Genomic DNA, 20,093 nt, shown 5'->3' with positions numbered 1-20,093 from the left:
CTACATGAAAGATATAAAACCAGTCTTCCTATACATTTTACGCGACCAGGTAAATGGGGTCGGGGTATTTGTATATTGGCTTTGCGCCTCTACTAATTTCAAAAATAAATTATATATATATTCGTACACAACACAAAATAAAAACCACTCTTCTCAAACATATTACAATTTAATAACAAAATAGACTTTTTTAAAAAAAAAAAACTAAAAAAAAAGAAATTTTAGTTTTAAAATATTCCTCCCCCTAGGCAAACACGTCGGATCGTTCAACCTCCAAATCATCATTTTCCATTGCTAAACAACAAACAAATGTTAGAAACCATAACGTTAAAAAAAATAAAAAAAATAAAAAAACAAAATACAACATACCATTAAATGAAGTAAAATGAATAGGCCTATGTAATTCATGATAGAATGGTAAGGGAGTATCCAACTTCAAGTCATACCGTGCGTTAGGATTCCAACCCGCGCCAACAAACGCATTATTCCAAAACCCGGTTTCCTAAAAAAAAACTCGTTAGTAAAGACGGTATGGTATTTGCTATGCTCATGTTCTTTCTTACCGGTACCAAAAAGAATCCGACGATTCGGTCAGATAATAACAACTGACTTTTTGATCCAAAACTTGGCGAATAACCTTGAGGAGTTGCGGAAACCAAATCCTTATTTTGTGCACCCCATTCGATGCCTTCAGGCTTTAGCGTATACGCAGTAAGCGAAACTGAACCGGGAATAAACGAAACAGTCATTGTGACAGTCTTTGGACCCCAAACGTCAGGATGGGCTTTAATTAATTTAGCATGAGTCGTAACATCGATTGGAGAGATGGCGGTAAGCTCCTGAACTTGAGTATGAATCCACCCAAGAGGTTCCAATCCATTCAACAAAAATTTATGCTCAGGTAAGTTGTGAGGTAATTGAACGGCTTGATTATTTCCAAGCTGAGGCACCATGACAATACACTTAATCTCCTTCACTTGATCATTGTCTGGAGGAGACACGCCATACAAATAGCCTGCAACTTGGGCACGCAAATCTGAAATCTGAATAAACTTCTTCAATATGTTCTTTGGCATAATGTACGTGAGCTGATTACTGTCATCTCGAATATCATCTGAAGAAACATAAATGTTTTTAGCCCGAAGATACAAGTTATTAGATGAAATCGCTCTTGTTCTCCATTCCGTCTTTGAAGAAAACGTTTGCTGTTCATAATTACTCGTCGTAACAACGTAAATCTCATCACCGTGCACGTTTTGAGTCTTAGTCTTGACTGCGGTAAGCTGAGATTGTTCTTCCTGTTGTGCCTCAATTTCAGCAATCTCCTGCCGACGTTGTGATGGTGCCTTAATTTCCTGGCCAAGAATTAAATCACGAATTTCATGTTGAGTAAGTGATGCCACGTTCACATGATTCTTTTCACCATAATCCGCCAAAATTAAATCTCGCAACTGAACTTCAACCTTGATCCATTCCTCATCACTAAACGACGGCCATAAATGATGTTCTTGAGTAACAACAGTTTTATCTGGTCGAAGAATAACTTTTGCCTTATCCATATTGATATGCAGAGCACGCATTATCAATACCAATCTTGAAAATGCCGTGTATGATGAAATCGTCTTTAACCAATCATCGTACAAATTAAACAAAACCATTTGTGGTTCAGTTGCCTTCAAGATCATGTCATTCAATTTTTCAATCTTCACGACTGCTTGAAAGGGTAATTGAAGCTCGGACGGACGAATCGAAATGTTCGGGAAATCCAACAAGTGCACTTCCATGGGGTCCAAAATACCTTTGCGGGTTACAATAATCTGCTTGGGTTGTTCTTCAACAGGTAATGACCTAATAAGAGCAGCAGTTTCTTCAGCAGACTTCCACTTGGCCAGCTGTCCCAAACGCTTCTGTCCAGCCCATACTGACGTGTGAATGATTTTCAAAAACAACTGCCCTGTTCTTGGGTTGAAAATCACTAAAGCACCATTAATCGGCTTCGTTGTCACGTTTCCTTCGAATGTCTTGTGAATTGTAACTCGATACACATTACTGTCGTCCACAAAAAATTGCACTGCATATAGTTAGTTAATCATGTGTAAATATAGATATATCTTGAAAATTACCTTGATTATTAAACAGCTCGCTGTAATTTTGAGAATTCAAGTATGCTTCTTGTGGCTCAGATGAATACAGCTGCAATCCCTTCCTAATACGTTCTCGTAATACATAGAGCGCTGGATTCGCTTGCATGATCTTTGACATGGCTTGCTGGATCAATGGCTTTAAGCCCGGGAACCAATTTCCATAAGCATCGTAAATATTATAGGCAAGATCAACACCAATCATTAATCCGGTAGGTGATGGATAAATACTGGTACTATCGGTTGTGTAATCCAAAAACTTGGCTCTCGTGTACCTGGAAATATCGTGCGAGTCATAATCACCATATCGCAACTGCACATCAATCCAAAACTTGTTTGCGGTTGCGGCATCCATCACGTCCTTGCTATCATGAAGCAACGACGGTTTTGAAACAGCCCATCTATAAGAACTGAACAACAAAATATCCGCACACGAGGAATTCATCTTATATGACTTTCTCGGATGAATCGTCTCCTTCTGCACACTTTCAATCTGAAGCACATCAAGTTCACTATCAAGAACCTGACATAAATCAAACACAAGACTCTCATGAATCTTTTGCCATAAATGAGCTCTAAAAATCTGAATAAGTGAAATCTTAAGCGTTGGAATTTTTCCGTGCAAAAAAATTCCGGTTAAATCAAGTTGAACCAAAAAACCCACATATACATTAGCTCTGTTAATAGTAGGAGACCACCATAGAGTAAAACGTCTATTCGGAATCTGATTCAAACCGGATCTTTGCGCAATAGTAAGCTTTTTAAACTTCATGGAATCTTCAAATCCAGATGCCTTCTCCCAGAAGAGACCTTCCCAAGATGGGAATCCTGTTGCCTTAAATAGTGTATGTTCCAAAATGGTCTCAATACCTCCAAGTGCTTGAATAACATCTGTTCTGTAGGCGTTCAAGTTCCACAGTTTACCATCATGACGTTGACTGGTCCACCAGAATGGATTCGACTTGGCCAGTGAATATTGCTTAAACTCTGTTCGTACACGATGCCCCTTGTCATATGCCAAAGTGTGTCTGTCCTTTTGAAACAATGTGTTGATTCGCGGAAGACCACGATCCCAACTATCCTCAAGATCTTCAAGCGTCAACCTCCTGTTTTGCTGATTCGCCTCTTGACGCTTCATGGCATACTCTGCCCATACTCGTTGAGAGTCAATGAATTCAGATTCCCAAGTAGTCAAATACCTGAAAATATTAGGAATAAGCTGGTCTTCATCATGGCTCATGCCAGCTCTAAAATGAGTAATTCCGGTATCCGTCTGCTTCGACCAACGCAAATCCGAAGCAGGAATCAAGATATGACTGGCACTAAGCATTCCCAAGCCACCAAGTTCCTTGGGCGTGTAAAACACGGCCGGAGGAAATCTTGAAGGCATCTTAGAGTTCAAACCGATTTTAACTCTGGTCTGAATCTTAGTCTCACATTTAACTAAAGTATCTAAAAGTTCCTCAGTTGACACCGCGGCTTCACGATAATAAGTAAATAACGCGATCAAAGCCGTATTCCACTTGTTTGCAATTTTTGTGAACGTTGTAGAACCCGATGACATCAAAATTTGTCGGATGCGATTATTAAACTTCGCAATATCATCCTCTGTAACTCTCAAAAACGCATACGCCGTCCTTTCTTTCGTCGTCTCGTTAACCAAACTCCAAACACTATCCTTCACTGCCATCTCCGTTGCTTCCGTTCGAGACTTGGGTAATATCCTAACTTCAAAACCTGCCATCGAAAATAACAAATTTGGATTTTCTCCACTGTACACAGATACAAACGTGTCTTCCCATTCAATGGTGGTCATAGCACGAGGCAACCGGTTTTTCAATTCCCAAAACACCGCCCGACCAAGGTTCACGTCATGCCTCATAAGCCTCATCCTGCTATCACGTGGCCAACATTTTTTATTATTGTACCCAACGACGTTCTCAAAATTTGGATCTGGCTGTTCCGTCAAAAACCTTTGAATCAGATCACGAGCTTCATCAGCTGTAAATCTGAAAAATATATGGATTCTGTCGATATATCGTGAGTAGAGCCTAATAGGATGCTGCAACTCCGTTTCGACGTCCTTAAACTGTAAAAACTCGTTTGGTAATTGTGGAGGTCCGGCAAGGTCACTTGCACGATGTAGGCCTAAAAGAAGAATATCCACCACCAAACCATAAAACTGGAAGACAAATGACGAAAATTGAAGACCACGTAGTAAACCATATGAATTGGTATGGTTCATATCTTTGTATGTAAGATTCACGTTATTTTTAGCACTAAAATCCGATTAGCTCCCCAATCTTAAAAAAAAACATTACTCGTCAAGACATTTTCTTACCTTATATAGTCGGCAATATTAGCCTCAACAATTAGTCTCAACAGACGATTCAGAAGAGTAAGATCCACCTTTTCAGCAAGCTTACTCAAAGTTGTCTCAATCATCACGTTGCATTGCCCCTCACTGACGTCCCAAACGTCAGTCAAATTATTGATTCCCTGGCACCACTTGTAAACTAATAATGGTGGCACTTCCGCATCACTAGGCTTGACCCAGTTAGGGAATAATCTTCTCTTGTCGCCTTCATACCACAAATACTGATCAAGATAAGCATCAGTGATCTTTTCCAAAGGATCAATATCGATAACAGGAGTAATATGACTATAATGGTCCATCATATCAATTCCAACCTCTTTAAATGCACGCTGGGTAAGAAGGAATCTCTTGATACGACTCAGGCACTCATGAGGATTATCATATGCCTGCTCTATAAGAGCCAATTCTTCTCTTTGTGATTGATTAAGTCTTCCCTTCAATGAATATGCCTCTTTTAATCTTTCTAATGCCAAAACCAAAAGCTTAGTATCATGTTTATAACTGAGTGGCGGAAATGGAATTGGAGAAAATTTTCTGCTCTCAAGCCAATGAACCATCGTGCTAAACAGCGCGACTGCTTCTTCTGGAGTCACGTATGGACCGTCCTTCAAATAATTGTGTTGACGTTCTTGTTCAGCTTTTAACCAAAGACGAGTAAGGCGACCTAAATTCTTCTTCGCCACGGTCTTGTCCACAGTGGCACCACGACGAATACGCTCACGATTATAGTGTGCTACTGCTATCCAACCTTCTGCCTTGGCCTTGACGTATCGAAGAATAATATTTTCAATTGGTGCTGGAAGACCTGGAACTTTCCATGGAATGTTTGCTTTCCAGCATCTCCATGCTTCACTAAGATGTTGAAGAATGGTCTTGGACTTATTTTGCTTGATACCCTCGGGAATCATATCCAGAATATCATGCATAACTGAAGCACGTAATTCTAAATCATAATACGAATCAACTCTCTGTTTCGTCACAGTCTTTGCCACGCCCTTCGAATGTCGACCTTCAAACTGACGTGCTAAAAGATTTCCCAACCAACGTTCCAACAACGGAATAATTCCGCGCAAGAAAAAAAGCCACACTCGCCATGCTGGTTGCCAGAAACCACATCCGGCTCCTTTTCCAATAACAACGTTAAATCGATAATAAATCACATGTTTCAAATCTTTACAAGCTCTGATCTGATGCATGACCTTGTATTTGTAACGATAAATACCAGTAAGTTGACCAAGATGATTTAAAGTGTAATGAATTCCGTCTGCTAACTGAAATGCATCCACATTACCGAGACGATATTGCACCTGAGCATCAACCAAAAGTTTCGTCACTCTTAAGATCTCACGCATCAAATGGAACGCGTTACCAAACCGAGATCTCTTTCGTTCCTTCGTAGTCAATGTTTTTGTAGGCTTCAAATTAAAGTTGAAATCAAGATGTAAATAGGTTAATCCTTTCCGATGAATCAGCAAGTTTAGCATGTTAAATCCTTGTCTGCAAAGCTGTAAGCCGGCTTCAACCCAGTCGATGGTAGTCTGCTGGAAAAACTTTGTATTCTTTAAATTTCGGAAAAGGTATTGCTTTCGTTGATTGCTTGGCTTCCGAGTTCGCAATGAATTTAAAACATATGTCTTCAACAACTTCTGATAAGAGACTCTGACTTTGACGGGATATCCTGCAGGTGGATGCTCAAGATACCAATGCTTAATGAGAGCAACATCTTGTGCTCTAACGGTCCTGCCGCTTCGACGATCGTATGGGTAAGATGCCCACCATAACGCAATGGCGCCGGTAGTATTTTCATTGTAAAGTTCCTTATCATTAAAAAGAGGTTTAATTCCCCCCAAATCAAAATCGTCTTCCTCTTCATCTCCAAAGATCTCATCTGCATGCGTCAACTCTAACTCTGGCTCAACCGCTCGCAAAGATATTGGAGCAAAATTTGGATCGAAATAAAAAGCAGGAAGTTCAGGATCTTCTGATCTAATGTAAACGGTCTGAGGATCACTATACCAGTCAATCTCAACAGATCTGGGAAGAGAGTTGTACAAATGTGGGAATGCGATTCGATATTCTGTTCTAACAGGCGATCTGAAAATAATCCGATCAATTGAATTAAATTCTCCAAAATCTTCATCATTAGGATCAACATCCTTATATAATCGTTCAAACTTTGGACCTCCTGGAATAGCCACGTTCAAAGCCTTTGCCGTGAAAAAAGATTTCTTGTCAAACAAATAGAAATAATTTGAATCGGTGATATCTGAAAGTAGCGAATGAGCTAATCGGTTTAATGTGGCCATTTGTGGCAAATCCAATGTCCATTTTCTGTATGACGGACCTGGAACATATTCCTTGTCATCAATCAAAGGCCTGTGATCGTAAAACCATTCATATACAGCCGAATCTTCTTCTTCGTCCAATTCAAGTTGAATTGCTTCCAATGGTTCAACGTCTTCAATATTCTCTGACCAAGAAATCGGTGGTTCCTCGTCGTCAAACGGAGGAAACCTCATTCGCTTGAAATGCCTTCGATCACGCTTCTCCCTTCGCATCATCAACCACATTGTTGCCCACTGTGCAGTATATATGGGTTCAATAACACGTGGAATCTCATTAACAAACGTGATTGCTCCCGTGATGTGATATAGCACTTTGACTTCGCGAACTTGCTCCCATGGTTGCGGCATGTTCTCCAACAGTTTGATGACGGCATGAGGCATGTACTTGAGTGCACCCAAGTATGATCGTTTATCAGCGGCAAATTTCTTGGATGACATGTCACCGTGGTCATGCATGATCTTTCGCAAATGTTCTGGAGGCATGTCCGACTTCTGCACCTGCACAAACGACACGTTCGCGCGTTTCTCGCCAAACTTTTGCTTCTGAATCTGCTGCCATTTTCGTTTGCGTTCATTCAGTTTGACCAATTCTGGATCTGAAGCATCGCGATAAGATGAAGCAACCGAAGGCGGTGGTAGTGGCGGTCGTCGTGTAGATGATGGAGGTGGTGGAGGTGGTGGTGCGGTACCTGATGGAGGTGGTGGCGGAGGTGGTGGCCTGGTCACTCCAGGCGGAGGCGGAGGAGCCGACACACGAGATGGCTGACCATTCCAACCAGGAGGAAGAGGTGGCGTACCTGACATTGTTGGATCGCTTTGCCGTGATGGTAAAATGGAAGATTTGATGAAGAACTCGATGATGTATGATCAAAATTTTGGAGATTTCTTTTGATTCGCGCTACCACGCTTCAGTTTATCTATCACGTTTGTGGTGGAGTTATGCCAGCGCCGGTGACATCGTTCGCGTTTATAGTGCGGCATTTCAATTATTTTTAAGTTGTACTTTACTGACCATACGTGTTTTTTTTCTTAAAAAAAAATTATATATAATGGTCAAGTTGAAATTTTGGCGATAATGGTTGAAATTAAGAATTATCGGAATGCAGGAAAGGGGTCGCTATATACAGAAAATGAGCTGCGACCGTCACCAACCTTAAGTAGCACTGTATCGCACCGAAATCAAGAACCGCATTCGCTGTCACCTCCGCAGGTTATTGAAGAATCCTCTGTGGAGACATCACCAGATAGTTCTGTACATCTTGCTCCTCTTCGAGCATCTAGGCATATTCCATCATCGCGCTCAGATATTAGCAATGTTCTTGGGAACCTGGGCACATCCACCGCGGCCTACCTGGCAGATCAGAAGCGGTCCCAGATCTTGTCATCGAGCGGCACGTCACCGTCTGCCAAGTACTCATTAGGTCGATATCAGCAAGCTTCTTCGTCTGCATCAGTCAATGCGCGACCAAATTTTTTTAATCGTCATTCCACTGCCACATCAATTTCGACCATGTCTGGCGCGGTTCCGCATTCCCCCAGTCAAGGTTCCTATGGAGAGACTCCTTTAAGCCGACGCATCACTGGCAATTATTTCCCACAATCAAGCGATATCATGACTAATGTAGAGCAACTATCAGGCACTACTACGTTGCCAAAGGCCCGTCCTGCCGTTGACGCGCGTGATGCTATATGGGCTGAGTTAGATATAATGGATGACATTGAACGTGTTGCCGATCAAGTTGCGCAAGAAGGTAATTTTTTTGGAGACGGACATGTCGTAGCTCTTAAAGAGTTACAAACCTCACAATTGGAACTTTCGGCAAGAATGGAGACAGGCGAGGATGTTATCGATCTCATGGCAGACCAAGCCAAATTATGGGAAATGTATGACAGTGAGATCGGAATCGAGAATTTGGGCATGTCTAAGGCGTTTAATGAGAGCCATTTTGAAAGGGTGCAGCATATGGTTGATTCGGTTATGACACATTTAGACAAAGTGGTTGTCTCGATGAAAGTTCTGGAGGCACAGAGCAGGGATTTATGGAACGAGGATGAAGAAGAACTGCAATTATAATATTGTTGGTGTTGTTTGTTGTTTTATGATAGGAGTTTATAGGAATGATTTTATTTGCTAATTATATATCATACACATTTTTCAAAAAAACCATGGTCATTGCCATCCAACACATAAAAATAAATAGTTGTGATCTTGTCGTAGCGCTTCATTTTTGTAACAGTTCAGAACCACGCACGAGAACGGAGGGTGAAGTGGTAGGAGACGGGGCTGTTGATGCTTCATCTTCACTAACTTGAAGACTTCCGTGATCTCTGTCAACATCTTGACCATTGCTTTTCCTGTGTGCCATCCAATTTTTCACGCCGTTAAGAAACATCGGAAGGCCGAGTAATAGTTTGTTATCATCTTCATCTTCATCGTCGCTATTACCAGGCACGGATATTTCAGTATTTTCACTTAGCGTTGGCGAAACCAATGGCGACTTGAATGTCGACGCCGCTCCAGGTGATGAAGATCGACGTCTAGAAAGTTTTCTCCTCTTTCTCAACAATCCTAAATTTCTTGCTATCGTAGATGGCGTGGACGTGATCGAGCTGCCATCATCTTCGCCATCCCGATGAACTGGATTCAAGTATTGTTTTAATTCCTCCGTGGTTGACGAAATATTTTGCTTTAAAGAATCTCGGAAATCAGCAATGTGTCGCTTGAAGTCAAGTTCATTTTTTTTCAGCCACGACACGTTTAACTCTTGTCGCGTCACTCCGCGAGAGAAATTTCGAATCAAATATTTATCATAATCTCTAATAATTTTGGTGATTATATAAGAAGTGCTTATTCCTTCTGTTCTTTGTGTGGTAAGAAACTTGCCAGCTTCTTTGATGGGTTGATAAATGTCACCACTGCCGTCCGTACCAGCGTACGGGATATCGTCATGAGCCACGTAGTCTATCCTGTGCTCCTCCAAAAACTCTTGCGTGACTTCCCATGGTGCGTTTTCAATAATTTCATCTACCCATCTGCAATGTCTTAACGTTTCGGCGCGTTGCTTATCGGTCAAAACTGTCAACCCTTTGCGCTTGTGTGTTTCTTCGTCGCTCGGTATACCACAAATAAGATAACTATTGGGGAAAGCTTTTTTAGCTTGTTCGAGTTGTCGCATATGTCTAAACTTATTGTCAGAAAAATTTGACCAAGGCGGTGATCATCGATGTCAAAGCTTTGATCATACGTACCCTAGGTGAAACAAATCAAACACGCCATCTGCGTATATTCGTACTTCCCGGTTCGTTGGAGGTGGATTAATTGAAAACCCTGTTGGTTTATACTTGAGATATTCCTTTGAATCTCGCATCTCTTCGTTGGTGGTTGCTTTTATGCTATCATTATTCTCGATTTGACTTGCCCTTGTCACTTGCACGTTTTGCTTTCCTGGCATTATCGGTTCAGGAACCAAGTCAATTTCTGCCCCATCTGCCTTCCGTTTGTTCGTAGACATTGTCCTGCGTAAGTTTTCTTTTGTAATACTCGAGCTATGTATTGATCGATTGACAAATCAGCGTGCGCATTCACGTAAATTTTTCTTTCCGCTCGCCTCTAGTTTTCGAAACGCTTACGGGTGCAATGTTGTAATTCCGAGCAAATTATTTAAATGAAATTCAAAAAATAATTTTTTTTTTTTGTGTTTCAATTGTTTGAAAAAAAAAATCTCGGCAATTATCTAATTAGTTGGAACGATTGGGTCAGTCATCCAACTCTGGGGTCGGAATCGGGGAATAATGTGTTATAAATATAACATCCGCGCTCAACATCCATTTTTCTCGTTATTCGAAATTGGCCGTCAGCAAACGCAATTCAAAACAAGGACGGACAAAGTCAGTTATAAATTTAAAACAACAGGTATAATATATAAGTAAAGCTGCAAGCAGATGAAAATATTTGTATCGTGGAATTCTAAGTTCCAAATCAGCCATGATTATGATCTTATATTAACATATTCCGCACAATAAAATTTTTTATTAAACAACAAAGTATGCCAGTACACCATATTAAATGCCAAATTCTCAGGATATTATAATACAATAATGCACAATTTATATACAATCAAAAAAAAAAAAAAACTCTTCCAATTCAGTGACACCTGGGACTCTCAGCCAAAAACGTTTCAACACGATGAATGATCCAACCTGATGTCCAAGTATCCCGTCGTGCCTCGTTGTCCAACGGCAACTCTGCAAAATTATCAGCTTTCAAGCCCTGACTAATTCTTCGTTCGCGGATTTGCTGCTGACGCGCGCGACGAACTTCAGGATCAATACTGATGCCTTGTCCGAGTTTAATAATACTCGAAAGACCGCAATAATCATGTGTGTAACGATATTGAATGCAATCTTTCCAAAAAACGCACGCTTCATGGCAAGAGTCAACGTTGGCGTAGATCGGGGCGTCGACATCAGGGCCACCGTATCCAGGTTCATACTCGCTAGCCGGAATGGAAGTGTACACCCGTTCTCCCGAATAGTTGTTCCAATCATCCTTTGATTCCTCAATGTAAAACTTCATGAATCGCTCAAACACGTCGTAATGATGAATATCCAGATCAGCAAGCAGATATTCTTGTTCCATCTCAAAGATTTCTTCTATATCAGACGGTGACACGTGATGAAAGCTCATGATTGGAGAGCACCAATTTTCATAATTTATATCAACTGACCATTGCGGTTCTCCTTGAAATTTATACTTTGCATAAGGATATGCATCAGCAGGCTCGTCAGATATGGCTATGCCATGGTCAAGCAGAGCTCGTGCAAGAAGATGGTCACCACAGCAATCTTCCATGGTTTCCATATCATACATGAATTCAAAATCAAAGTGCTTTCCAAACGTGGCCTCCATGGCAGCATACGACAGCACGACTCCACTTCCTCCATGGGCAAATTTTTCAAACACTTCGCCAACGACTGACCCCATGTATAAAGGCTTGGTATGATCAAGACGATTTAACCATGCAGATAAATGATCCCAAAGAATATAAGTATCAGCATCCATAAAAACAAACCACTTTATCCCTTCCGGTTTGTTTCTCCACGCATGAGCCAGCATGGGCAAGTTTTTGTATTTATCCAGGTTCCACCATACGCCAGAACCGCCTTCGGTTGCAATCGGAATCGATCGAGGAGCATGTATGGTTTCATTCCTGGCAGATTTAGTGATTGATACCCGGCCATGTTGACTCTCTTCCGGGATACTGGCATGATGACCTTGCCAACGATTGGCTATGCGATACACTTCAAAGTCATTTGATGCCTTGACAAACTCGGAAACATTATGCAAAGCATCAACCACTTGAATACCGGCAATTTTTGTGGGAGCATCCGAATATACCTGGAAATGTTTAACCTTGCGGAACGTCGTGACCAAATGAATCGGCAGGCGTTTCCACAACACTGACGAACCAGTCTTGATGATGGCATACATTGAATCGACATCGCCTCGCATTGTCACGCTTGGCACGCCGGTAACGGGAGTATTGTAATCACCGACAACAACCTGAGAGCGCTTTGCACTGTCCAACAATGAACCATGTCTGTCACGAAGCGGAACACTAAGCAAAATGCCAAAAGCCAGTGCGCAAGCTAAAAGCACAAGAAACAATATCTGAGACAGCCGCGCGAAAGCTCTGGAGTTTGACATTGCAAGTGATCCACCACTGGTGCGAACATGCAGAAGTGGCACGGGAACCCTGCTGGATAAATAGAGTGAAGAGCCTGTATTACAGCAAAACACCGAGACCTGAAAAGCGGGGAAGACGTGGAAATGTAATATACAATGTGTACACTATATATAATAAAACGAAGAGAAAACCACTTGGACGCGACATTTGCGATGACCTCAGCCCGAGGCTAAAAAAGAAACAAAAAAAAAAAAAACTCTTAATTTTTAGTCATATAAAGTTTTTTGACAGTTGTCAATTATACTAAGCATCGCGCGACCCCTCCTTGGTACTTGGGAACGAAATAACATGAACATACAGTTATTGGCTTTTCAATTTAATAGCTGGCACAGTGCAAGGTTTCATTCGCACTATGTTGCTTTCCTGTATATGCGAGGTTTTATAATGATGGGTATTTTTTTTATCTATGGCTGGATACTTTTTCGAAGCCTGTCACGGAGCACCAGTATAATTTAATTTCTCGAAGTTTTCCGCGCTCTATTTTATTAAACTGTGGTCAGATTTTCGCTCCTTCTCTTTACCCCTTTGTTCCTGCCTTCTCGCAACGTTGGAAAATATATCATTGTACGTATATATATATATGTAAGTTGGATTGTGCTTTTTACTAAAAACAAGTCATCGATTTCTATTTATAAAAAGGAGTGACTGCATGTCATGTGGGTTCGAGCCAATATGGAGGATCGCAATTTAAGTTTTATCTGCTACCCGATCTTGAACTCTATATTGTACAACACTACTTCTATCACGTAATCTTTGCCAGAAACGAAGCCACGATCTTCCGCACCTCATAGAACTCTTTACCAACACCGCCCTCCACGAGGATTTCATTATTGTCAAGCTTCCTGACCACAACCTGTTTGTCACACAGTAGCATTCCCTCTCCACGAAACTCAGCCCGGTGGCCGTTGGATATGAGTCGTCGTTTTAATTCAGCCAAGCGCACGTCTCCCACCATCACCGGCTTCGTCAAACCTGCAGCGGTTGCGTGCTCTTGCTTCGTAGTGATTGGTAACAGTTCAAGTTCGTTCGTGTCAGTTTGATCGTCAGCATTATCTGCCGCCGCCGTGCTGTTATCCTTAGCCAGTTGTTCTACTCGTAGAAGCTTGCCCTTAATCTGTGCCACCGAATACTCGCCTCCGGCGGTATCTTGCCATTTAATCAACTTTGCCAATTCACTCGAGATAGTGACCTCAAAGGCACTCGTGTCCATGCTGGCGTTAATACTCGTGTCCGCCTCTGGAACGTAGACTTCTTCGATTCCGGCATTGCGCAAGCCGGCCGACAATGACTCTGATTGCTGCGTGGTGCCAGATATCAAAATCACCTTGCGCGGTTGCAACTGAGGAATGATCATCTGGATCGATCTCGCGTCGGCAAGACCTTCAAAGTCAATGAACGTGATTTCACATCGTACCGTGACCAATCGCTTCTCTACTACGGTCTTGCTTGGGATCACGACGACCTTCTCCTCATCTTGATCATCGGCCCATTTCCGTTTTTTGCCTATTTCTTCGTTCCATGCCACATCATTCTCATCTTTGCCGCTTAACTTGCCTTCATCTCTCTCCTCTGCTCTAAGATAATCTTCAGTTCGAATGATCTCGCCATACGCATCCTTGCGAATCCGGCGGGGAACAAATGGGAACATTTTATTTTTCAATGTCTTGGCTCCACGAACATCGTAATCAAAAACATCTTCAGTTTGAGTTAAGATCAAAACCCCAACGTCCAACTTTTCTTCCACGCCATCTACCGTCACTTCGTCATCTTCTGAATCAGAACTTTCACTCTCAGAAAGATCCTCTTGATCTAACAAGGTCCGGTTCTTGATATCTATCGCGGTCTGCCGTTCCGCAAACGCTTGCCGTTCTCTTTCAGCATCCAAAAATTTTTGCAATTCTTCACCTTCCAACGGAACGCTTCTTCGTAATTCTAATTGCTTTTGCATCGATATTCTTCCAAACTTGACGTCATCTGAAATCGCATCCGTGGCTAGCTTCCACGCGTTAAGAATTTGACCGCCAAGTGATTCATGATCTACTTCCTGCGTGAAAACAACCGTGTTGCCTTCCGCGCTGCATTCTTCTGCAAACACGTTCCTAGCTGGACCCCACTCAAGACCTTGCCCGCTTGCAATTATAACCTTTCGACCTCGAACACTAATTACTTCTTCCTCGGAAGACACTACTTTCAAATATTTAAACACAAACGGCGTCTCACTGCCCTTCTCTTCCCATTCACGAACAATCGAAGATGACATCCATTCCAACATGGACCGCGCATAAGACATTGTCCGGGACCCAGTTCGAGAAACAAAAAACAACGGAATCTCGGTCAGCTTATGTTCGGTCCAGTACGCATCTAAAAAATGACACAGCTCTAACGCTCGAGCAGTCGTAGAAGTCGGTAACAACACTGATCCACCTTTTGCCAGGCCTCGAGCAACAGCATTAGCCAAGGTTTCTTCTTTTTTGCGCAGCGAGCTTCCAGCCCGGGCACCATTGATCAATGCGGTAGGACGGTTAAACGACTCAGGCGAGGTTAAAAGTAAGCTTGAATTCAAATGACGTTCAACCGCATGATTCCAATCGACCGCATGCAACACGTCTTCCTGGCCGTATTGCAATCTCCAGATCGTACCACCAAGTGAATGACCAGCATTGTAAGCAGATATTCTGAGTGATGACAATTTGGCGTTTAGTGAAAACTGTTGTGAGTATTTTAACGTGTGAATCTTATCAAATATTGAATCAACCTCAGAAATTTGAAACGGTTCTGACGGTCTGGACGTAAACCATGCCGTAGCATAAGCGTCTATGGTAACCATTCTACCCATGTTAATAACCGGCAACGTCGCATATACCGGTATTGAGTCAAACCCCGGGAAGTGCTTATAAGCGTATGCAAATGCTCCAAGATGTGAAACAGTGGCATGCGTTAAAAGAATTAAATCAATAGTTGGTGTTAATCTTCATATTCCAATGTCAGTCTTTGGCTTTTTTTTCCCCCAATGGCTAAAACCCAACATTTTTTTTACCTTTCAAGTTCGTTTAACAGTTCCGGAGAAAACTTATCATCCCAGCCAACGTCAATTAAAACCCGAACGTTGGAATCAAACGTTAGTAAGGATTGACAAGCAAGTGATTTGTCGTCATCTGCGGCTGCTCCGAGTATTGGAGTAAATGTGAACATTTATCTGATTTATGGTGATCTATATCACCATATTATATAGAAGTTGCAAAATATAATAAACGCCTTGATGCTATTTTACAATAACAATGCTAATTTAAATTTCAAAGTTGATTTCGATTGCCAACTTTAATTACACTTTGCCGGTATTTTTTTTTTAAAAATTAAATTTTGAAACAATCGAAGTTCATTATTTTTTTTATTCCTGTCTACGCGACTTTGATCAAGTTTTAAAAACACAACTTTGCCCCCGCAAAACGGCACGTTACAAATTTTTTTAATCGCACAATCAAATTTTTTTTTTATTAAAACCTGCATTTTTTATACTTCTTGTAAAATTTTATTAATGAAGCAAGCAAGCAAACGAGAACTGCTGTGAAAAAATATAATCGTTAAATAACGTAAATGCTTGGCGCTGAATAATCTAGTTAAATTACATGACTAATAGCAATGCGCGGTATTCTCTTTGTCGTAGAATTGACCATTTGCAAAGACCTGTTCATTCATTGCCTTATACATGGAGCAAATGAAAATATGATTTGTAAAAATCAGACATGTTCCTATTCAATTTTCATTATTAATTTTATTGTTTTTAATGACTTCTGAGTTGAAATACGCAATATCTAAGGAAACCCCGATAGGATATTTATTACTATCCAGAGGTCCAAACGGCATCAACTATCTTTCAATCGGTTCTGACCCAGACAAATTAAAAATCCTGTTCAGAAAAGAGAATCCAAACAAGATTTTTCAGCAATCTGCCGAGATTAATCAAGTATTAGACAAAATAATTTGCCGGTATATAACTGACGGCAGCCCAAAAAATGAATCCGACGCTGATTTCGTGAATCACATTGGCCCGCTTGATTTCTCTGACGCGTCACCATTGCAAGCCCAAGTTTGGAATCATTTGATATTTATTTCTCGCGGCCAGACTGAATCATACGGTCAAGTGGCAGTCGCGATCGGCAAGTCCAAAGGTCACAGCCGAGCCGTGGGCACGGCATGCGGCAAGAACCGAATCGCATTGTTGATCCCCTGTCATCGGGTCCGAGCAAGTTCTGGTCAGCTAACGGGGTTTAAGTGGGACACATGGCGCAAGCTAAAACTTTTGGAATACGAAGGAGCCATAAAAGTCGGCGAAAAGAAGGTGCAAGTGAACGGTAGTGCGGAGCGGTGGAGATTCGCCTCTTCCTCCAAACATAAAAAAAATTAATAAAGAAATGACTATTAGTTAATGAAAAAAAAAAAAAAAATTTTTTTTGGTAATCCTTTTACGCTATAACACAATCCCCACCTGTGTCAGCAGTTGCAGCTTGCAAACGTGCTTGACGAAATCGGGCAATATCAGCGAGTATGTGTCGCGTTACTCTCGTATCACTCACACCTTGTCTAACATTTGCTTCGTTTTCCATCATAACTTCAATTTTTTGATTAATTTTTTGTCTCGATAAGCCCAAAATTTTTCTAGGTGCTAACATTTTTCCCTCAGCTTTTCGAGAATCATCATCAAATGTTTTGGATTCCGATTCCAAATCCATATCGTAATCATCTTCAGGCAACGTTTCTGAACCCTCTTGGCCCAAAGAAGTATCAAATCCATCTAGGACAATATTACGAGGTCTGCCTCTGGTCATCGTGACTCTGGTACGATTGTTATCTTTTATGAACCTATAGTATTTGTCAGGAGAATAGTCCATACTAAAGGGACTATAAATTTTAATCGTAGAATTGATCCCCGATGCTGCAATTTGAGGTATTTGAGGGTGAGGCTGCACGATGTTCACAATTTCAGTATCGGCTTCCAAAATCTGCACGATCCGTCCAGTTTTTTTTTTCCATATAAACAAATTACCACAATCCGAGCCAGAAATTATATACTCATCACGTGCTCCAAAAAAATTAACATCTTTTACCTATGCCAGGTTAGCATTTAAGCACGGCGCGCCAAATTTAAAGAGCTTACAGTTTCAACGTTACAGTGCCCATGATATTTTAGTAAAGGATTAAGAGTGGGAACAATGCTATCAAATTTAGTAGACTCTTGCCTTTCCCGACTGGTATATCGCAACCAAGGAGCGCCGTAATCTTCGGTGAAAACATCAGATTCCGAATCTGAATCGTTAAATGTAGACACATAATATTCGAGCAAATTTTCATCAAAAACTTCACTGTCGCTTAGTGGGTATGAATCAGGATCTGACAATATAGACCAGTTATCGCTATCAAAATCGATCGTGGGTGATTCTTCTCCAGAGTTGCTTCTTTCCGCTTCAATAGAATGTTCGTCATCATCGTCATCGTCATTAAGCTCCAAACTACCACATGCCTGGTCATTTTTTCCAAAAGCAGCTATTAGGGTTCCTTCCAAAAACTTTGAAGCTTCTCGTTTAATAAGCGCCTTTAATATGTTCTTCCAGAAAGAATTGCTTAGCTCACGAGATTCAACATCACGAGCAAGTTCGGCAGCCACGTTTGCTTCAGATGGAGCGACAAATGAAGAGGGCCGACGAGAAACCGTAGGGGCCCTAATTCTGTGTTGATTACCCACTCGGAACTGTGATTGATCAGGTACAGTGAACGTGCGAGGCTGCGTTCTCGGTGCAAATGCATGCTGAAAAATACAACTAATAAGATTATAACGAAGCGACCACTGAGACATTGGAACATCATTAATCTTAACCTCTGAATCATTAAAAATATCTATCGATCCATTTTGAAGACTGGCAAACTTGGACATAGATATAACGGCCCTGTAAACGCTTTCTTGATGCCAATCAAGATTTGTAATTGCATCAAAGTAGCTCAGAAGCTTGGCAGCCAGTCTTTCACACTTTGGATAGTCCATTATAATAAAAAAATTTACAGTCAAATTCTTATAAATGGCAATAAATTCAAGCGCAAGCAGTGGCTCATCCTCCTCGTGGCGGTCGCCGTCGTCATCATGTGCTTGCGCGAGTTCGTCACGTCGTCGGGCATTAGAATCAAAACCCCTGGAAATGTGAGGTGGATTATACTTGAACTCGTTCTCCGACAGAGTGTCTAACCGAGCTAATCTTGATGAAGAGTCAGAACTTCGAATGTCAAACATGTAGATGTCATCAGCTGACCAGCTGCCGATAACATCGTTTGGATGAAAATTGGAAAATTTTGCACTGGTTACATGGTTTCCCATCTTGTTATTAGGACATAGCATCCTCACGCATTGGGTATTTTTCTCGGGATCGGTTGGGACCCCCCAAGTTTCTCGTACATCCCGAGCGATAAACCGACGATCGTGCAAAAAAAGACAGGAGTGGGTTCCACCAACAACAAAATATTGTGGTTGAATAGGCGAAAGAGTAAGCGCATTCAAAGATATTCGTTGTTTTGAATACGATAAAAGAGGAGGCGGCGCATCTGACGGTGACAGTCTGAAGGGCTCCGGCGAACGAAGATCAAAATGCCGCACATCGCCTATATGTAACATGTTAGCTTAGCCATATATTCGACAAACTTATTAGGAGAGTCGAGTCGCGCACCATCTTCACTGCAGGACAAAAAAGTATTCGATGAAACCCCATCTGGCACGATTCGTTTGACCCGATCTGAAAAACTTCTGAAAACATCTCTCTTGGTTGCTCCACCGTTATTAAGGTCAAAAACACGAATCTGGCAATCTCCAGCAGCAGTAACAATAACACTGTTGCTGCTGTTTGGCATAAACTTGGTAGAAAAAATGTTTTTAGTATGACCAGTTTCGAATCGGGTGACAAGAGGGTAGGCCGGGAATTCGGTTGTATAAACGTTGACGTGTGTGTCGTCACTCCCAGAGGCCAGCAGCACGCCATCGTCAGACCAGCAAAGAGCGTTAACGCAGCCGGTGTGACCAAACAGCTGATGAGTTAAGTCTAGATCAGCCACGAACTTTGCGGAGGAGTACAAGTTTGGAGTGGAGTCGAACCGCTTTAGTTGACGGTCGAACAGCAGCGACGGAATGGCAGCCATTGAGTGGTATATGAGTAAAGTAAAGTCAAGTTAAACGGCAGTGTTTGCCTGGATCGTCTGAGGTCACATTCGCTAAAGAAAAAAAACAGGACTAAACAAAACGACTTGCTACGACGAACGATGCAAGTGCCGCTGAGAATTGAAGACATTGCATGGCATGGATCATCTGCATCACGTGACCTGTTGGTGTTGGTGCAGGCAACACTTCTGCAGTTAATGCATAAACGCCCCGTGTTGTGACAGGGAAATTTAAAGGCGGAGAACAAATGAACAGAAAAAGGAAGAAAAACAGCGGATTGAGTGTTCC

General features: G+C 41.7%; 7 protein-coding genes across 7 annotated transcripts; 2 read left to right on the top strand and 5 right to left on the bottom strand.

Annotated features, from left to right (window-relative positions):
• Positions 1-96: 96 nt before the first annotated feature.
• V1514DRAFT_337687 (NUC071 domain-containing protein) lies at positions 97-7,785 on the bottom strand. The gene is made up of 5 exons (XM_066928717.1): positions 4,483-7,785; positions 2,124-4,420; positions 564-2,071; positions 370-502; positions 97-294 (listed from the first exon to the last, which is right to left on the bottom strand). Exons 1-5 carry the CDS (start codon positions 7,665-7,667, stop codon positions 245-247), a joined length of 7,173 nt encoding a protein of 2,390 aa, XP_066781071.1. The 5' UTR covers positions 7,668-7,785; the 3' UTR covers positions 97-244.
• An 87-nt stretch (positions 7,786-7,872) lies between these two features.
• Positions 7,873-9,032, top strand: V1514DRAFT_337686 (uncharacterized protein). Its single transcript, XM_066928716.1, has one exon. It carries the CDS (start codon positions 7,939-7,941, stop codon positions 8,935-8,937), a length of 999 nt encoding a protein of 332 aa, XP_066781070.1. The 5' UTR covers positions 7,873-7,938; the 3' UTR covers positions 8,938-9,032.
• V1514DRAFT_199424 (choline-phosphate cytidylyltransferase-like protein) lies at positions 9,012-10,691 on the bottom strand. The gene is made up of 2 exons (XM_066924661.1): positions 10,113-10,691; positions 9,012-10,043 (listed from the first exon to the last, which is right to left on the bottom strand). The coding sequence occupies exons 1-2, from the start codon at positions 10,373-10,375 to the stop codon at positions 9,086-9,088; spliced, it is 1,221 nt and encodes a 406-aa protein (XP_066781069.1). The 5' UTR covers positions 10,376-10,691; the 3' UTR covers positions 9,012-9,085.
• Positions 10,692-10,858: 167 nt separating this feature from the next.
• V1514DRAFT_337681 (uncharacterized protein) lies at positions 10,859-12,837 on the bottom strand. Its single transcript, XM_066928715.1, has one exon. The coding sequence runs from the start codon at positions 12,568-12,570 to the stop codon at positions 11,008-11,010; it is 1,563 nt and encodes a 520-aa protein (XP_066781068.1). The 5' UTR covers positions 12,571-12,837; the 3' UTR covers positions 10,859-11,007.
• Positions 12,838-13,196: 359 nt separating this feature from the next.
• Positions 13,197-15,985, bottom strand: V1514DRAFT_337679 (beta-lactamase-like protein). The gene is made up of 2 exons (XM_066928714.1): positions 15,648-15,985; positions 13,197-15,579 (listed from the first exon to the last, which is right to left on the bottom strand). Exons 1-2 carry the CDS (start codon positions 15,800-15,802, stop codon positions 13,353-13,355), a joined length of 2,382 nt encoding a protein of 793 aa, XP_066781067.1. The 5' UTR covers positions 15,803-15,985; the 3' UTR covers positions 13,197-13,352.
• Positions 15,986-16,303: 318 nt separating this feature from the next.
• Positions 16,304-17,075, top strand: V1514DRAFT_337677 (6-O-methylguanine DNA methyltransferase). The gene has a single exon (XM_066928713.1). It carries the CDS (start codon positions 16,395-16,397, stop codon positions 17,013-17,015), a length of 621 nt encoding a protein of 206 aa, XP_066781066.1. The 5' UTR covers positions 16,304-16,394; the 3' UTR covers positions 17,016-17,075.
• V1514DRAFT_337673 (WD40-repeat-containing domain protein) lies at positions 17,040-19,897 on the bottom strand. The gene is made up of 3 exons (XM_066928712.1): positions 19,321-19,897; positions 17,766-19,255; positions 17,040-17,715 (listed from the first exon to the last, which is right to left on the bottom strand). The coding sequence occupies exons 1-3, from the start codon at positions 19,784-19,786 to the stop codon at positions 17,074-17,076; spliced, it is 2,598 nt and encodes an 865-aa protein (XP_066781065.1). The 5' UTR covers positions 19,787-19,897; the 3' UTR covers positions 17,040-17,073.
• Positions 19,898-20,093: the final 196 nt, after the last annotated feature.

The sequence above is a fragment of the Lipomyces japonicus genome (assembly GCF_038497905.1).
Source record: "Lipomyces japonicus strain CBS 7319 unplaced genomic scaffold V1514scaffold_63, whole genome shotgun sequence".
Lineage (NCBI taxonomy): Eukaryota > Fungi > Ascomycota > Lipomycetes > Lipomycetales > Lipomycetaceae > Lipomyces > Lipomyces japonicus.
This window is presented reverse-complemented; position numbering and strand designations above follow the sequence as displayed.

Coding starts and splice junctions, on each gene's coding strand:
- V1514DRAFT_337673 (XM_066928712.1), bottom strand. CDS start 19,786: ATGGCTGCCATTCCGTCGCTGCTGTTCGACCGTCAACTAAAGCGGTTC. Junction 19,256..19,320: donor TTTGTCCTGCAGTGAAGATG/GTGCGCGACTCG, acceptor TGTTACATATAG/GCGATGTGCGGCATTTTGAT. Junction 17,716..17,765: donor GGCACTGTAACGTTGAAACT/GTAAGCTCTTTA, acceptor AACCTGGCATAG/GTAAAAGATGTTAATTTTTT.
- V1514DRAFT_337677 (XM_066928713.1), top strand. CDS start 16,395: ATGACTTCTGAGTTGAAATACGCAATATCTAAGGAAACCCCGATAGGA.
- V1514DRAFT_199424 (XM_066924661.1), bottom strand. CDS start 10,375: ATGTCTACGAACAAACGGAAGGCAGATGGGGCAGAAATTGACTTGGTT. Junction 10,044..10,112: donor TTTGATTTGTTTCACCTAGG/GTACGTATGATC, acceptor CAATAAGTTTAG/ACATATGCGACAACTCGAAC.
- V1514DRAFT_337681 (XM_066928715.1), bottom strand. CDS start 12,570: ATGTCAAACTCCAGAGCTTTCGCGCGGCTGTCTCAGATATTGTTTCTT.
- V1514DRAFT_337686 (XM_066928716.1), top strand. CDS start 7,939: ATGGTTGAAATTAAGAATTATCGGAATGCAGGAAAGGGGTCGCTATAT.
- V1514DRAFT_337679 (XM_066928714.1), bottom strand. CDS start 15,802: ATGTTCACATTTACTCCAATACTCGGAGCAGCCGCAGATGACGACAAA. Junction 15,580..15,647: donor CTGTTAAACGAACTTGAAAG/GTAAAAAAAATG, acceptor TGGAATATGAAG/ATTAACACCAACTATTGATT.
- V1514DRAFT_337687 (XM_066928717.1), bottom strand. CDS start 7,667: ATGTCAGGTACGCCACCTCTTCCTCCTGGTTGGAATGGTCAGCCATCT. Junction 4,421..4,482: donor AATATTGCCGACTATATAAG/GTAAGAAAATGT, acceptor ATCGGATTTTAG/TGCTAAAAATAACGTGAATC. Junction 2,072..2,123: donor CGAGCTGTTTAATAATCAAG/GTAATTTTCAAG, acceptor AACTATATGCAG/TGCAATTTTTTGTGGACGAC.